General features: G+C 41.0%; 1 protein-coding gene across 1 annotated transcript; it reads left to right on the top strand.

Annotated features, from left to right (window-relative positions):
• Positions 1 to 1,300: 1,300 nt before the first annotated feature.
• BMP10 (bone morphogenetic protein 10) lies at positions 1,301 to 12,838 on the top strand. Its single transcript, XM_003908755.5, has 2 exons — positions 1,301 to 2,865; positions 7,319 to 12,838. Exons 1-2 carry the CDS (start codon positions 2,532 to 2,534, stop codon positions 8,257 to 8,259), a joined length of 1,275 nt encoding a protein of 424 aa, XP_003908804.1. The 5' UTR covers positions 1,301 to 2,531; the 3' UTR covers positions 8,260 to 12,838.
• The last annotated feature ends 384 nt before the right edge of the window (positions 12,839 to 13,222 follow it).

The following is a 13,222-nucleotide window of genomic DNA, read 5'->3' as shown; positions in this document are numbered from 1 at the left end:
TATGCCCAAGAATGTAAAGAACTAGAACTCGGCAACATGGGATGCATGTCTCTCCCCATGACCTTTGAAACCAGTGTGCTCAGGGGTTACAAGTACCACCACTTACACTGCTGTCCTGTGGCAGTTACACGCACATGCCTGCCATTCAGAGTTTTGGAGTGTGCGTTGACATCTGTGTGTGTGTGAAGATAAATGGGTGCTTGTTTGGATGCAGGACATGATACAGGGCATTGCTGGTATGCTGTCAGAAACCTCATGTTAAAACGAGCCACCCGAAGGACGGCTTCTGACCCTTGGAGTCACTCACTCACTTATGGGACTGCGTCTCCAGTCTACAATTGTCTTTTTACTATGGGAGCAGAAAGTTTGAATCAAAAGAGAACATTGAATCAAAATCAACAACTATTAAACAAATGGACAATTAACAACTACTAAACAAAATATGGTTCCTTCTATGGTAATTTAAAAAATGACTGTAACATTGTACATTTTAGGAGGAAAAAGGATCAAAAGATGACTAGAAACCTAAGTGAGCCTGGAGAAAAAGCTGAGTGGAGACATTGTAGCTAGTCGATGAGAATGAACATAGGAAAATTTAACTTAGAAACTGAGAAAAGATTCCAGTGAACCAAATATCTCGACACAGCCCTCGGAACACAGCACCAGGACGCATGAGTAATGGCGTGTGCTGAGCAAGTCAGAAAGATGCCAGGACTACCGCCTCAATGGGAAAAAACATCCCCTGGGCTTGTCCACAGGGCCTCTCTGGCTGCACCACGGCTGCTACTGTCACTAGTTAGGATGGAAAATGTGATGAAACTGATTTATCTTTCCTAATCCGGACACACACTCAATTCTACCATCTTTATTTTCAGGACCAAGGCATTTGGCGTTTTTTGTGTGCCTGGTAATGTTGTTTGCCAAGTATATTAGTCAGGGTTCTCTAGAGGGACAGAACTAACAGGGGATGGAGATATATATATATGAGTTTATTAAGTATTAACTCACGCCATCACAAGGTCCCACAATAGGCCGTCTGCAAGCTGAGGAGCAAGGAGAGCCAGTCCAAGTCCCCAGACTGAAGAACTTGGAGTCCCATGTTCAAGGGCAGGAAGCATCCAGCATGGGAGAAAGGTATAGGCTGCGACTCTAGGCCAGTCTAGTCTTTTCACGTTTTTCTGCCTGCTTTATATTCTAGCCATGCTGGCGGCTGATTAGATGGTGCCTACCTAGATTAAGGGTGGGTTTGCCTTTCCCAGCCCACTGACTCAAATGTTAATCTCGTTTGGCAACACCCTCACAGACACACCCAGGATCAATACTTTGCATCCTGCAATCCAATCAAGTTCACACTCAGTATTAACCATCACACCAAGCTTTTGCTGGAGCCTCTTGATGACAATTTTGATTGAGTCAGAAGGATGAATTTGGCAGAGATGCCGGTCATATTAACAATTCATTGCACAGGTGGAGGACCTGAGGTCCATATCCAACTGCAAATTTCTGCCTGCCTCCTGCCTCCAGGATGATCTGGGGATGTGCTGGCCTCTCAGCATTATTGCCCATGCCCTAGTATGGTGGAATTGTGTTTAAAAGTGTGACGGTTTTATTCTTCATAAGAATCAGACTGCCTTGGTTCAAATTGTAACTCCATCACTTTGCAGGTTTGTGGCCTCTGGCAAGCTACATAACTTCACTGACCCATATATGTGATAGAGATAATGATAGGGTTATTACGGGAGCACACCTGATGATAGATGTAAAGCACTCAGTACAATGCCTGTTTGTAGGAAGCATCTAATAAATTTTAGTTGCTGCTATAACTAAGCACTTGCCTCTTTTTCACATGCCATTTTAGTCAGATCAAATAGGTAGGAAAAAAGGCTATCAATCATGAAGTTTATACTTTCCTGTTTCTAAAAAGGTACACTTCTAAAAACTTATATAATCCATTTATAGCTATTAACTTAAACTTGGAAAGTTTGGATATTTGGTCTGTCTTCAGAAGTGTTTATCTGAGGATGTAAGCCCTACCACTCAAATTACTATGTATCACCACTGATGTGCATTATGTTGATTCTTATACCTATTATATGCATGTGTGAAACTAAGCCCCATAAAAACAGAATTGAGGCATTCCTGCTGAAAGGAAGTGAATTGAAGGGAAGAGAAGCAGAGCCTTTGCAAAGAGAAAATTGTCCTATCTCTCGACCAGTGTCAGAATGTGGAAATGTTTACAAAATGCTCATTAAAAGAAATAGGGATTGCAAGATAGAAACAAATTCTGGTGCACAAGTTTACACTAGGGAGATAAGAAAGGCTAGGCCCCTATAGGGGATTTTGTTATCCAATTACTGCAACCTGACTTTTAGGGGGAGAGGAAGAGTGGTAGGGGGAGGGAGAGAGAGAGGAAGAGTTTCCAAACTTGTCTCCAGTGACAGGAGACATTTACGCTCCACAAGATAAAACTGCCACTTAGAGCCCAGGAGAGCTAAACCTTCCTGGCTTGGCCTAGGGGCTCGAGCGGAGTCATGGGCTCTCTGGGCCTGACACTGTGCGCTCTTTTCTGCCTGGCAGCTCACTTGGTTTCTGGGAGCCCCATCATGAGCCTAGAGCAGTCTCCTCTGGAAGAAGATATGCCCCTTTTTGATGATGTTTTCTCAGAGCAAGATGGTGTCGACTTTAACACACTGCTCCAGAGCATGAAGGATGAGTTTCTCAAGACACTAAACCTCTCTGACATCCCCACGCAGGATTCAGCCAAGGTGGACCCACCAGAGTACATGTTGGAACTCTACAACAAATTTGCAACAGATCGGACCTCCATGCCCTCTGCCAACATCATTAGGAGTTTCAAGAATGAAGGTAAGTTTTTGCTGATGAAATTTGGCTTGGATTTTTTTCAAGACACTATAAGTAAATTTACAATGCATGGGAATGATATAGGTAAGGCTAAATACATCTATATAAGGATGTTAAATACATACAGATACACAAAAACAAGGCACATTTTGGTCTATACCATTTATATAGTCATTTCAGAACCTCAATAAATACTTACAAACATCTTTTAATCCAAAGCCACAAAATATCTATCAATTTGACATCATCATTGGGTCCTGTTAAAAAATGTTAATTTGAACACCAAGCAACACAAAGAATTAATGTTGGTCTACTGCCGTATCTTTGTCATTTTCCAAATAGGCCTTGATTGCCATTTGGGCTTTTAATTAACTAAAAAATTTCTCAACTTCTACTTAGAATACCAAGGATAAAATCAGTCAAAAAACATCAAGTTGTGATTTGTGTTTTGTTCAAACTTTTGATAAGTTTTTATTTTGTGACCTTATTTAAGAAATATTCAAACAGGATGGAAATATATTTTAAAGATTCTTCCTAAGGCTGTGTTGTTTGATGTGTCATGTACATCCTTAAAGCACTGTTTACAGTTTCCAGGAAGTGTGGATGGCCCATTAATCATCCAGCTCATCATTTCCGTCTTTATAAAGAGCAACGTACAAGCTTTGAATTACTGGTGGGAAAAGTGTGTTTTCTTCTCCTCAGTCTTTAAATTTGGTAACTAAATCTAATGAGCTAGCAAGTTATTTATTTTCTATTTTTTATTTTTTGCTTAATATGGTCCTGGTAGGAAAAAAAACTCTGATATCTAAATATCCATGGTAGAAGCTGATAGTCCAAATGAACTAATTTAATATTTGCCAATTATGTTTTTATAGTCACTAAACAGGTATAAAAGAAGCTTCCCATCAATGTTGGCCAGATGTTCTCAAAAGAAGAAAGGTAATAGTGAAGAAATAGCTCAGGGCTTGGAATTTTAAGGGCTGGTTGGCTTAGTGGTTGTAAATAATTAGCTGATGACTCAGAGCCTCAATTTTCTCATCTGTCAAGTGGGGGTAATAATACCTAGTAACATAGTTGAGTGACTCAAAAGAGGTTACAGATAAGAAAGCACTCCATTTACTATGAAGTGCTGATCAAACTTCAGTGATTACTAATGAGTTACTTAATATTCTAGGTGCTGGAATAAATGTTGAGTAGGTATTCCTTGGTCTCTAAGATATTATCTGCCTTTAAAATTGAGTTGGCTGACAAAATTTCTATTTCATAACATCTTTCTCATGGAAATGGCAAGATGAGATTACAGATTCCTTTTGGAGGGGAGTCTGAATTGAAAATGAACAACCTCCTCCTGTAAGAACCCTCCCTAATACTTCTCAGCACCGAGCCCTAAGTGTGTGGCTCAGGGTGCGGGTGAGAAAATGTTGTTTGCATCCCCCGGAAAAGTAGAAACGTTTTCCGTTCTCACTTCTCTCATAGAGTATCTGGATGATCCAGGTCAGGATGTGGAGTTTACTGTGCTTATTATTACTGGAGATTATTGAGGGCAGGAACACACATCTCTCAGTAAACAACCCAGCCGCCAGCACCTCGGCCCGTCTGCAGGAAATGTGCAGCCTGAGGACAGAAATCGCACAGGGCACACCCTGTTGGCTACTATTGCCTCTCTTCTTACTCTTTGGATCTGCTTAGTGCAGCTCCCTAGGAGACAAAGACCAAAAAAAAACTCCAAACCTACATCATCTTAGGAAAAAAAGTGCCACCTCCAACGTGAAAAAAGCATGCCCTCAATTCCTAGCACTGCTCCTTTATCACCTTGTCAGGGGAAGTCAGTTCTCTGCATCGAGGCTTGATTTCTTCTGGTGCAAAATGAGCAGAGAATCAATACCTGCATTATGGGGTCATTGTGAGAACCAGAGAAGATCATGGTTGCAAAGCATCTGGCAACAGAAATTTGTCAACAAACATTAGTTCTCTTGCCCTGAAATGTAACTCTTCAGTCTATTGCTTACTGCATTTGCACATGTACAGAACGTCACAGCGAACTTACTTTTTCAAAACAGTCTTCTTGAGGTATATTTGACTTGTAAAAATATTGGTGTATAAAAGTATAATTGCACATATTTAAAGTGTATAATTTGAAAGGTTTTGACATAGGTAACATTCATTGAAACCATCACCACAATGAAGATCATGAATATATCCATTAACACCAAAAGCTTCCTTGTATGCTTTGTAATGCCTTCTTCCCACTACAGTGAGCTCTTATTTTATACTTTTCTCCTGGGTAGAGCAGCCAGCCTACTCCTCCATGTTCCCTGTCCATGGGGAGTCAAATCTCCTCCCTTCTAAGAGTGGGAGAATAATTCCCAAGCCCAACCCAAGAGCTTGATGATGGATTAAGGTCATATGTCACGCCCATAAATCAATTTAGTCTGATGCCTAGAATCATCAACTAATCAATATTTTTAAAGCACTACCTCTGTTTAAGCCATCATAGTAGGACAGAGACATCCAAGGGAGTTTTGAGCCATTCAAACCAGGAGGATGGCAATCTAGTTGGGAAAATTCATTCATAAAAAGATGGCTGAAATATAAGGACGTAAATGACAAAGATCAAAGGAGATGTAAAGTGCTCAAGTGATTTCAGAGGGGAGGGGAGGGAACTTTCAGATAAAGAAGTAAGGGAGCCTTTTACAGGAGATGTCAGAGCTGGATAGGTGGAGGTTGAGGTGAAAGGGCTTTCCAAGGGTCAGAAGAACAAGTGAAAACGTGAAAATTACGGGGAAAAAAGAGTGTTTTGACAGGTGGTAAAGATATCAATGTAGTTGAGACAGAAGGGTTTACAAATCCATTCAATTGTTCACAAATATTACTGAGTAATCACAGTGTTCCGTGCACTGTGGAGGATGTAAGGAAGTTATGTCTGATCAGGAGGCTAAGACCCATGTATAGCTGATCTTGAAAGCCATTCCAGGGAGTTTAAATTCATTCTGTAGGTCAGCATTTCCCATTGGCAGTGTGTAAGATGATTTTAGGTGGTTCCCATAGAAAGCTATGAATCATGTGAAATAATTGTATATTTTTATTAATATGGATTTTTAGCAAACATACATAAATATCACCTCAAATCTCTCCTTTCATGAATGATGTTGCTTAGGAACATCATTCTAAAGTCTAAAATAGATAATGAGTGTAAAATAATTAGATCAAGTTAAAGAAAAATATTAAAAGATTATAATCTGGAACAGGGACTCACTGAGATCATGAATTAAGTATATACTTGGAGAAATGTTGCCAGTGATGAGGGAGAACCCCCAGTTGGTGGTCCTTAGCATCTTCAGTGCCATGGAGCCCTTTGATAATCTGATGGCAAATGCCTTCAGGGCTTCCTTGTAGACTCATTACCTGAGGCAAGTGTGCAGGAGCTTTGGGCTAACTGTAAAATATTCAGATAGGAAGTCAACATGATAGTATTTGGAGGTGTCCTTTTAAGACTAAAGGACTTTTACAGAGTTGATTCGTAAACATTATTGAGTGAGTTGTATGTGCCATGCTCCATGCTAGGTGCTAGGGGTACAAGACTAAGGCAACCAATCTAGTCCCAGGATTCACTTTCTCCCATTACTCTTTATAGAGGACCATATAACCAAAAGTCAATTGCTGTGACCCTCTTGGTTTATGGCTGTCTTATTGACCTTGTCAGGCTTTGTTGCCTAGAACAGAAGTCAGCAAGTTTCTTCTGTAAAGGTCCAGACAGATAATAACGATTTTAAGCTTTGCAGGCTGTATGTTCTCTGTTGCGTCTATTTAACTCTGCCATTATAGTGCAAAAGCAGCCACAGACAATACAAAAACAGTGGATGAGGCTGTGTTCCAATAAAACTTTGTTTCCCGAAGCAGGTAGCAGGCCCATTTTGGCCCATAGGCTATAATTTACCAACCTCTGATCTAAATGGAGGTCTTTTAGGAAGAACAGTGCCCAGCCAACTGTGTGGGGATCTCCACCCACTACAAACACAAATATTAAAAAACCATGAAGTCCTCATCCCTGAAAAGCTTCAAGAAAAGAACAATCACATGTCCCATTTGATGGTTCTTTGTTGGTCAGGAAATTTGGGGACTTGCCCACACAATCTCCAAGTTCTCTCCCAGTTCTGTAATTCTGTGTCTGACGAGCTATTCAAGCAAGGCTGGCTGAGTTTTACCCCATCCATTAGACCCCCATTTTCCATTTTAGTCTTGGCAACTGAACTCTTTTGGGCATTCTACCACTGACCTTTCGGGATTTCTTGTGTCACACAGAATGCTGACATTGTGTTTGTCCTCATTGATCTTCTCCCTTCATTCTTTCTGCATTAAGCTTTATGCATGGGAAGGCCTTCTTATTACATAAATAAGCATCTGTTTTTCCCTGAGACCCACTGCAAACCTGATTTTTGCAAATTTCTTTTTTCAGATCTGTTTTCCCAGCCAGTCAGTTTTAACGGACTCCGAAAATACCCCCTCCTCTTCAATGTGTCCATTCCTCACCATGAAGAGGTCATCATGGCTGAACTTAGGCTGTACACACTGGTGCAAAGAGATCGTATGATATACGATGGAGTAGACCGGAAAATTACCATTTTTGAAGTGCTGGAGAGCAAAGGGGATAATGAGGGAGAAAGAAACATGCTGGTCTTGGTGTCAGGGGAGATCTATGGAACCAACAGTGAGTGGGAGACTTTTGATGTCACAGATGCCATCAGACATTGGCAAAAGTCAGGCTCATCCACCCACCAGCTGGAGGTTCACATTGAGAGCAAACACGATGAAGCTGAGGATGCCAGCAGTGGACGACTGGAAATAGACACCAGTGCCCAGAATAAGCATAACCCTTTGCTCATAGTGTTTTCTGATGACCAAAGCAGTGACAAGGAGAGGAAGGAGGAACTAAATGAAATGATTTCCCATGAGCAACTTCCAGAGCTAGACAACTTGGGCCTGGATGGCTTTTCCGGTGGACCTGGGGAAGAGGCTTTGTTGCAGATGAGATCAAACATCATCTACGACTCCACTGCCCGAATCAGAAGGAACGCCAAAGGAAACTACTGTAAGAGGACCCCGCTCTACATCGACTTCAAGGAGATTGGGTGGGACTCCTGGATCATTGCTCCGCCTGGATACGAAGCCTATGAATGTCGTGGTGTTTGTAACTATCCCCTGGCAGAACATCTCACACCCACAAAGCATGCAATTATCCAGGCCTTGGTCCACCTCAAGAATTCCCAGAAAGCTTCCAAAGCCTGCTGTGTGCCCACAAAGCTAGAGCCCATCTCCATCCTCTATTTAGACAAAGGCGTCGTCACCTACAAGTTTAAATACGAAGGCATGGCCGTCTCCGAATGTGGCTGTAGATAGAAGAAGAGTCCTGTGGCTTATTTAATAACTGTAAATGTGTATATTTGGTGTTCCTATTTAATGAGATTATTTAATAAGGGTGTACAGTAATAGAGGCTTGCTGCCTTCAGGAAATGGACAGGTCGGTTTGTTGTAGGAAATGCATATTTTCCTCTCCAGTTAAGTCCCTTTCAATCTGTTTTCTCTTTGGACTTGCCATTTCCTGGCAATGCCACCTCCACGTTGATTTGAAAACAACTCCTAGGCAAAATACAGTGTCAAAAGACACATACTTGTGTATGTATATTTGTACATACATGAACTTACAGAAATCTTTTGGTTCTATGCAGGCAGATTATACTCATCTACATGCATGATTCACTCAAAAGTGTGCATATTAAAGGCCAATGGTATGTTCTCTGTTACCTCTTCTCTGAGTAAGATTTAAGTCAAGAGAATTTGCATCGGGGTTTTAATCATCCTAGGAAGTATTACAATTCCTGAATACTCTGGAAATGTAAGTGTAACGTTTGTCAGTTGAGTTTCTGTGGTTGCTCAGAGAGGCGGGGCCTGGCAAAGGATGCTTGAAAGGAAGGGTTAATTGATACAGAAACCAAATGGACTCAAGAGGTCTTAGAGGTACAACAGGAAAAACTGAACCCGTGGGGGACCAGTGTGCTCCAGAGGGCAGCTCCTGGTCAAGGCAGGAAAACAGAAGAAACCAGCATGAATCTGTTCCTGAGACAATAGGAAAGCACGGCCATGAGTACTGGCTGTTGCTGCTGCTGCGGAGAGTAGAGGGGTCGGGAGGGCACTTGAAGGGGAGAAAGGGAGAAAGGGAAAAGGATATTCATGCTATCCTCAGAGGCTATCCTCAGATGTGTCTGTAAAATCATGAGCGATTCTATTTAAAGAATTAAATCTTTTGGACAAAATAGAAGTATCAAAGACTAACAGGAGGAAAATCAGAAGGGATCTGTCTGTTAGAAGAAAGGATGTTAATATCTTTCTTCACCTGTTAATGCTGTTCCCTTGTCTCCACACCCCTGCTTTCCTCTGCTCCATCTTCTTTCTTCCCTCTTTCTTCTTTGCTCTAGTGCCTCACGCCTTCCTCCCATCCCTGTGTTCCTGCTCTTCCCTGGCCTTCATGACGCATGCTGTGAACTGGAAAGGGACACCTAAGTACCTTTGTTCTCAGGGTGAAAGGAGTTAGTGTTCTAATTTCTAAATCTTGCCCTGATATTTAATTTGATTTTATTTTAATACTATCCTTTATCAAATGTTGAATACTTAGGTATAAGAAAAAAGAAAACCAGAATAAGTAAGTATAAGAAAAAGAAAACCAGAGTCCAAATGAATGAATTTCAATAAACAAATTTATGGATAGACACACAACCAAATGACTCAAAAGCCAAGACTGAATTTGGAAATCATGTTGGCTTCATGGTAGAAACTCAGTAACTTTCTCATCTTCTCATCTTCCCATCTTCCCATTTTGTAACTGGCCAGGACTGAAAGTGGTGGGGAAGTGATCTGCACAGCAAGGGTCCCGTGGGTTTTCCTGGCAGGTGGCAGGCTCCAGTCTTAACCCCTACCATTTCCCTCTACCTGGCAAGCATATCCTGGGTTTTGTGCAGGAGGAACCAGAGCAGAGCAGTTTCCAAACTGTTCCAGCATCTCCAGGCAGGGAACATGGACGGTTCCTGTTAGAACCAGGAATGTGGTTTCCAGTACATCGTCCTCCATTCACCGCTACTTATCTTAAGGAACGCTTTTTAAGAAGTCTGACACTTTTTTCTTTTTTTTACCCTGGAAAACCATCAGCCGCCTTTTACAAATCTCTTAAGATTATAAACTCAAACTGCGCTAGACAATAGAGGCAAGGAAAACCATTTTGAAGAACTTTTGCCCAATTTGAACCTCAGCTCGCTAGATCTATAGTCTGCTGGGTGAATCCTGGGGAATTCATTGCTCCTGGAAGAGCGGTATTTTGACCATCAGCGGGTATACAGTGATTGATATTTTGAGAAAGCCACGCAACTCAGAATCACTATTTGTGGAACAGCCTCCATATAACATGATGTGTGTATGTGTGTGTGATGCATAGCTGGCTTTGAACAACCACACTTAACACCCTCAGTGGAACGTGGTGCATCCTTCATACTCCATGGTACACAATATATACTCACATACTCCAAGGTACTTCTTATCCTTTCTAAAGGACACTGTAATAGATACACAGTAAAACCTCAGCTGACCAGGATAGTCCTGGTTAGATAAAAATTAAGCAAAATTTTCTTTATGTCTAATACATATGACAGTGGTGTGCTGGTAAATCCCTTACAACCAGCAATCCAGGGGGGTAAAAAGCCCTGATTTGTGGATTTCAATGCTGTAAATGCTCCTACATGGTCTATCTTGAGCTACCAAGGTGATGTCAACTGGCTTACAAAACGTCTAAAACCTAAGTCAGCTCTTGGGAGCTGTGCACTGGCACTGGCACACCGCTGACATTTAGTATCCCACTGACATTAGCACACTGCTGACATTAGCACCCTGATACTAGAATGTTAAGGATGTGCCAGCCCTGCTTTCCACTGTGTGCACTGCTGGCTCTGGGCTTGTGGAGAAATCTTGTCTCGAGCACTTATAGTCACTCTTCTGTTAAAGAGATATGAAAATATAGGCTGTTGGCAATTAGGCTGCATAGCCCAGTTTCTCTTTTTGCCCGTTCGGATGTAAACCTGCATTTCTACGATTTTTCTGCTTCGCTGTGGAGAGGGAGTGCAGAGAGCAACATATTGGCTTTTCAAATGTTGCTAGTTGTATTTTTTTGGCTTTCTGTTTATGAGAAAGTGAAAAGACACAGCCCATAGAGTTCTCCCAACTCTTACCGGATGCCTGGCAGCACACTGGCGTCATCTCCAACTCCTGCATTGACAGGAAGTCAGAACATTGTCAGATCCTTCAAAAGGTAGAATCTCGGTAATGTTTCTCTGGTCATAGACCTTCTGCTAGGTCCCATGCTAGTTTTTTTTTTTTTTCCCTTTTATGGCAGAATTATCATCACCGAAGTTGATATAGCTAAACAACTCTTGAGGAGAATTACAGCAGAGGGACTTGGGCAGCCCCCAGCCAAAATATTCATGTAAGAGTTTCTAGGCTTCCCACTATTTATTGATTGATATATTTATTTTTGTAAAATATTGTAGAATACCAAATATTTTATTTTTATGTCTGTGATTCCCTTTTGGATAGAGAGTCTTCTGGGCTTCAGAATATGGCTCACATATAATTTATGGCCTGTATTTCCATCTCTCTCTTTTTGCATCAGAATGTTCTATTGGTTTCAGGAATCTTCCACAGCTTGCCATAATTTTGTATTTTTGTGTCTTGTAGGCGTGCTGTGCCTCCAAACATGCTTTGTAGTATATTTTCTGATTTGTAAATAGTACAGTTTTAACTGAAGTGTAGATGTTCCAGGAAATATTTAACCAATACATTGTCATGCAGTTTCATAAAGTGATGTTGTCAGTTTATCATGGAAGGCAAATATTGTCAGGCTGTGAGAGAATGTGATTGCTACTCAGTAAATGGAGACGCTATTTAAATGAATCTTTTCATCCCCCAAAGCTGGTACTTCTCCTCTGGAATTTACCTATTGCCTTCACTGACCCAGGAATTCAGAGATGTGATTGGTCAAATTCACTTGTAATTGGACCAATTACTTTGTAAATGTTAAAGATGTTAGCTTAGTGGTTTCCAAAAGAGTCAGCCCCAAAGTACCCAATTCTTTCCCGATGTGTAAATTTTGGTCTGGGGAATTAATGACAAAAACTTTTTTTTTTCAGAACTGTTACTGAATGTTTCAGTATTTGTTATGATTTACAGTCTTCAAGTAAAAGATATTTTCATGTAAGAGACTTTTATGTATTCTTCTTACTTGATTCATCAACAGATTATGAAGCCCAGCAGTGTTCCGGCAAAACCTTTTTAACTTGTCTAGAACACAGAAGGGGTGTTGTCCTTTTTAAGGACTGTAGATCTTTTCAGAGTCACTGTGGGTCATTCTTAACCCTCTGCAGTTCTGCAAGCTCACATGTGGTGCAAGAGGAAAGGCTGGTATGACTCTGTGCATTTTCTTGCCCCCAAACAAGAATAGTTGATTTCATATGTTAAATGGAAGGTAGATGTGACTATGCAAGAGAAGTCTGCAGGGGTGTTTCTGCATGTGGAACATTTTTCATAAGTTAAAAACCCATCATGGAATAACTGTTTGTTGTGATCAGCATGTTTTTATCACACACGAGCACTGGTTTTGTGAGCACCTGGCTTGGTAGTGATAGGGCGGCCAGTGTGCCAGCGCCTGTCTACTGAGCATTCGTGGACATTGGAAATCAGTGAACGCCACAGACACACCGAATCAGCTGGTGCACGGTCATGTTCTCAGGTAAAACCTGTTCATTATCCATGTCCAGATTTGTATAGTTATCACTAGACTAAAATGAAGATGGAAATAAATATTTTCCCTGTGTTCATGAACCAAATGTGTACATTCAGAGTCTTTTTAAGTAAAATAAAAAAATTATTTTGGTGATAATTTTTTGCAGCTTATTTTTCCTTGAGGTGAGATGTTTAGTTTTGCACACACCCTACTTTTTCATGTTTCTATTTGATAACATGTCCAGAGGGAATAAAACTAATTGCTATATTAATAGAGAACGGTCTGAAGAAAGCATAAGTTGTTTTGGGCTTGTAACTGACCTTAGTAGAGACTGGGATTTTGTGGCTCCATGGCTCTCCCACTTTATATGACTTTGTGTAATTCCCATTAATGCATAGGCATTCATAGAAAATACAATTGGCTCCCTTTTGTCAGTAGCTGGGAAATATTTCTTCTTCGAATACCAAAGGAGGCAGATTAGAGGTAACAGTCCTGGCCAACAGAGAAACCTAACTGCTTGTTCAAGAAGGAAATTCATTC

This window comes from Papio anubis, chromosome 14, assembly GCF_008728515.1.
Source record: "Papio anubis isolate 15944 chromosome 14, Panubis1.0, whole genome shotgun sequence".
NCBI classification, from domain to species: Eukaryota; Metazoa; Chordata; class Mammalia; order Primates; family Cercopithecidae; genus Papio; species Papio anubis.
This window is presented reverse-complemented; position numbering and strand designations above follow the sequence as displayed.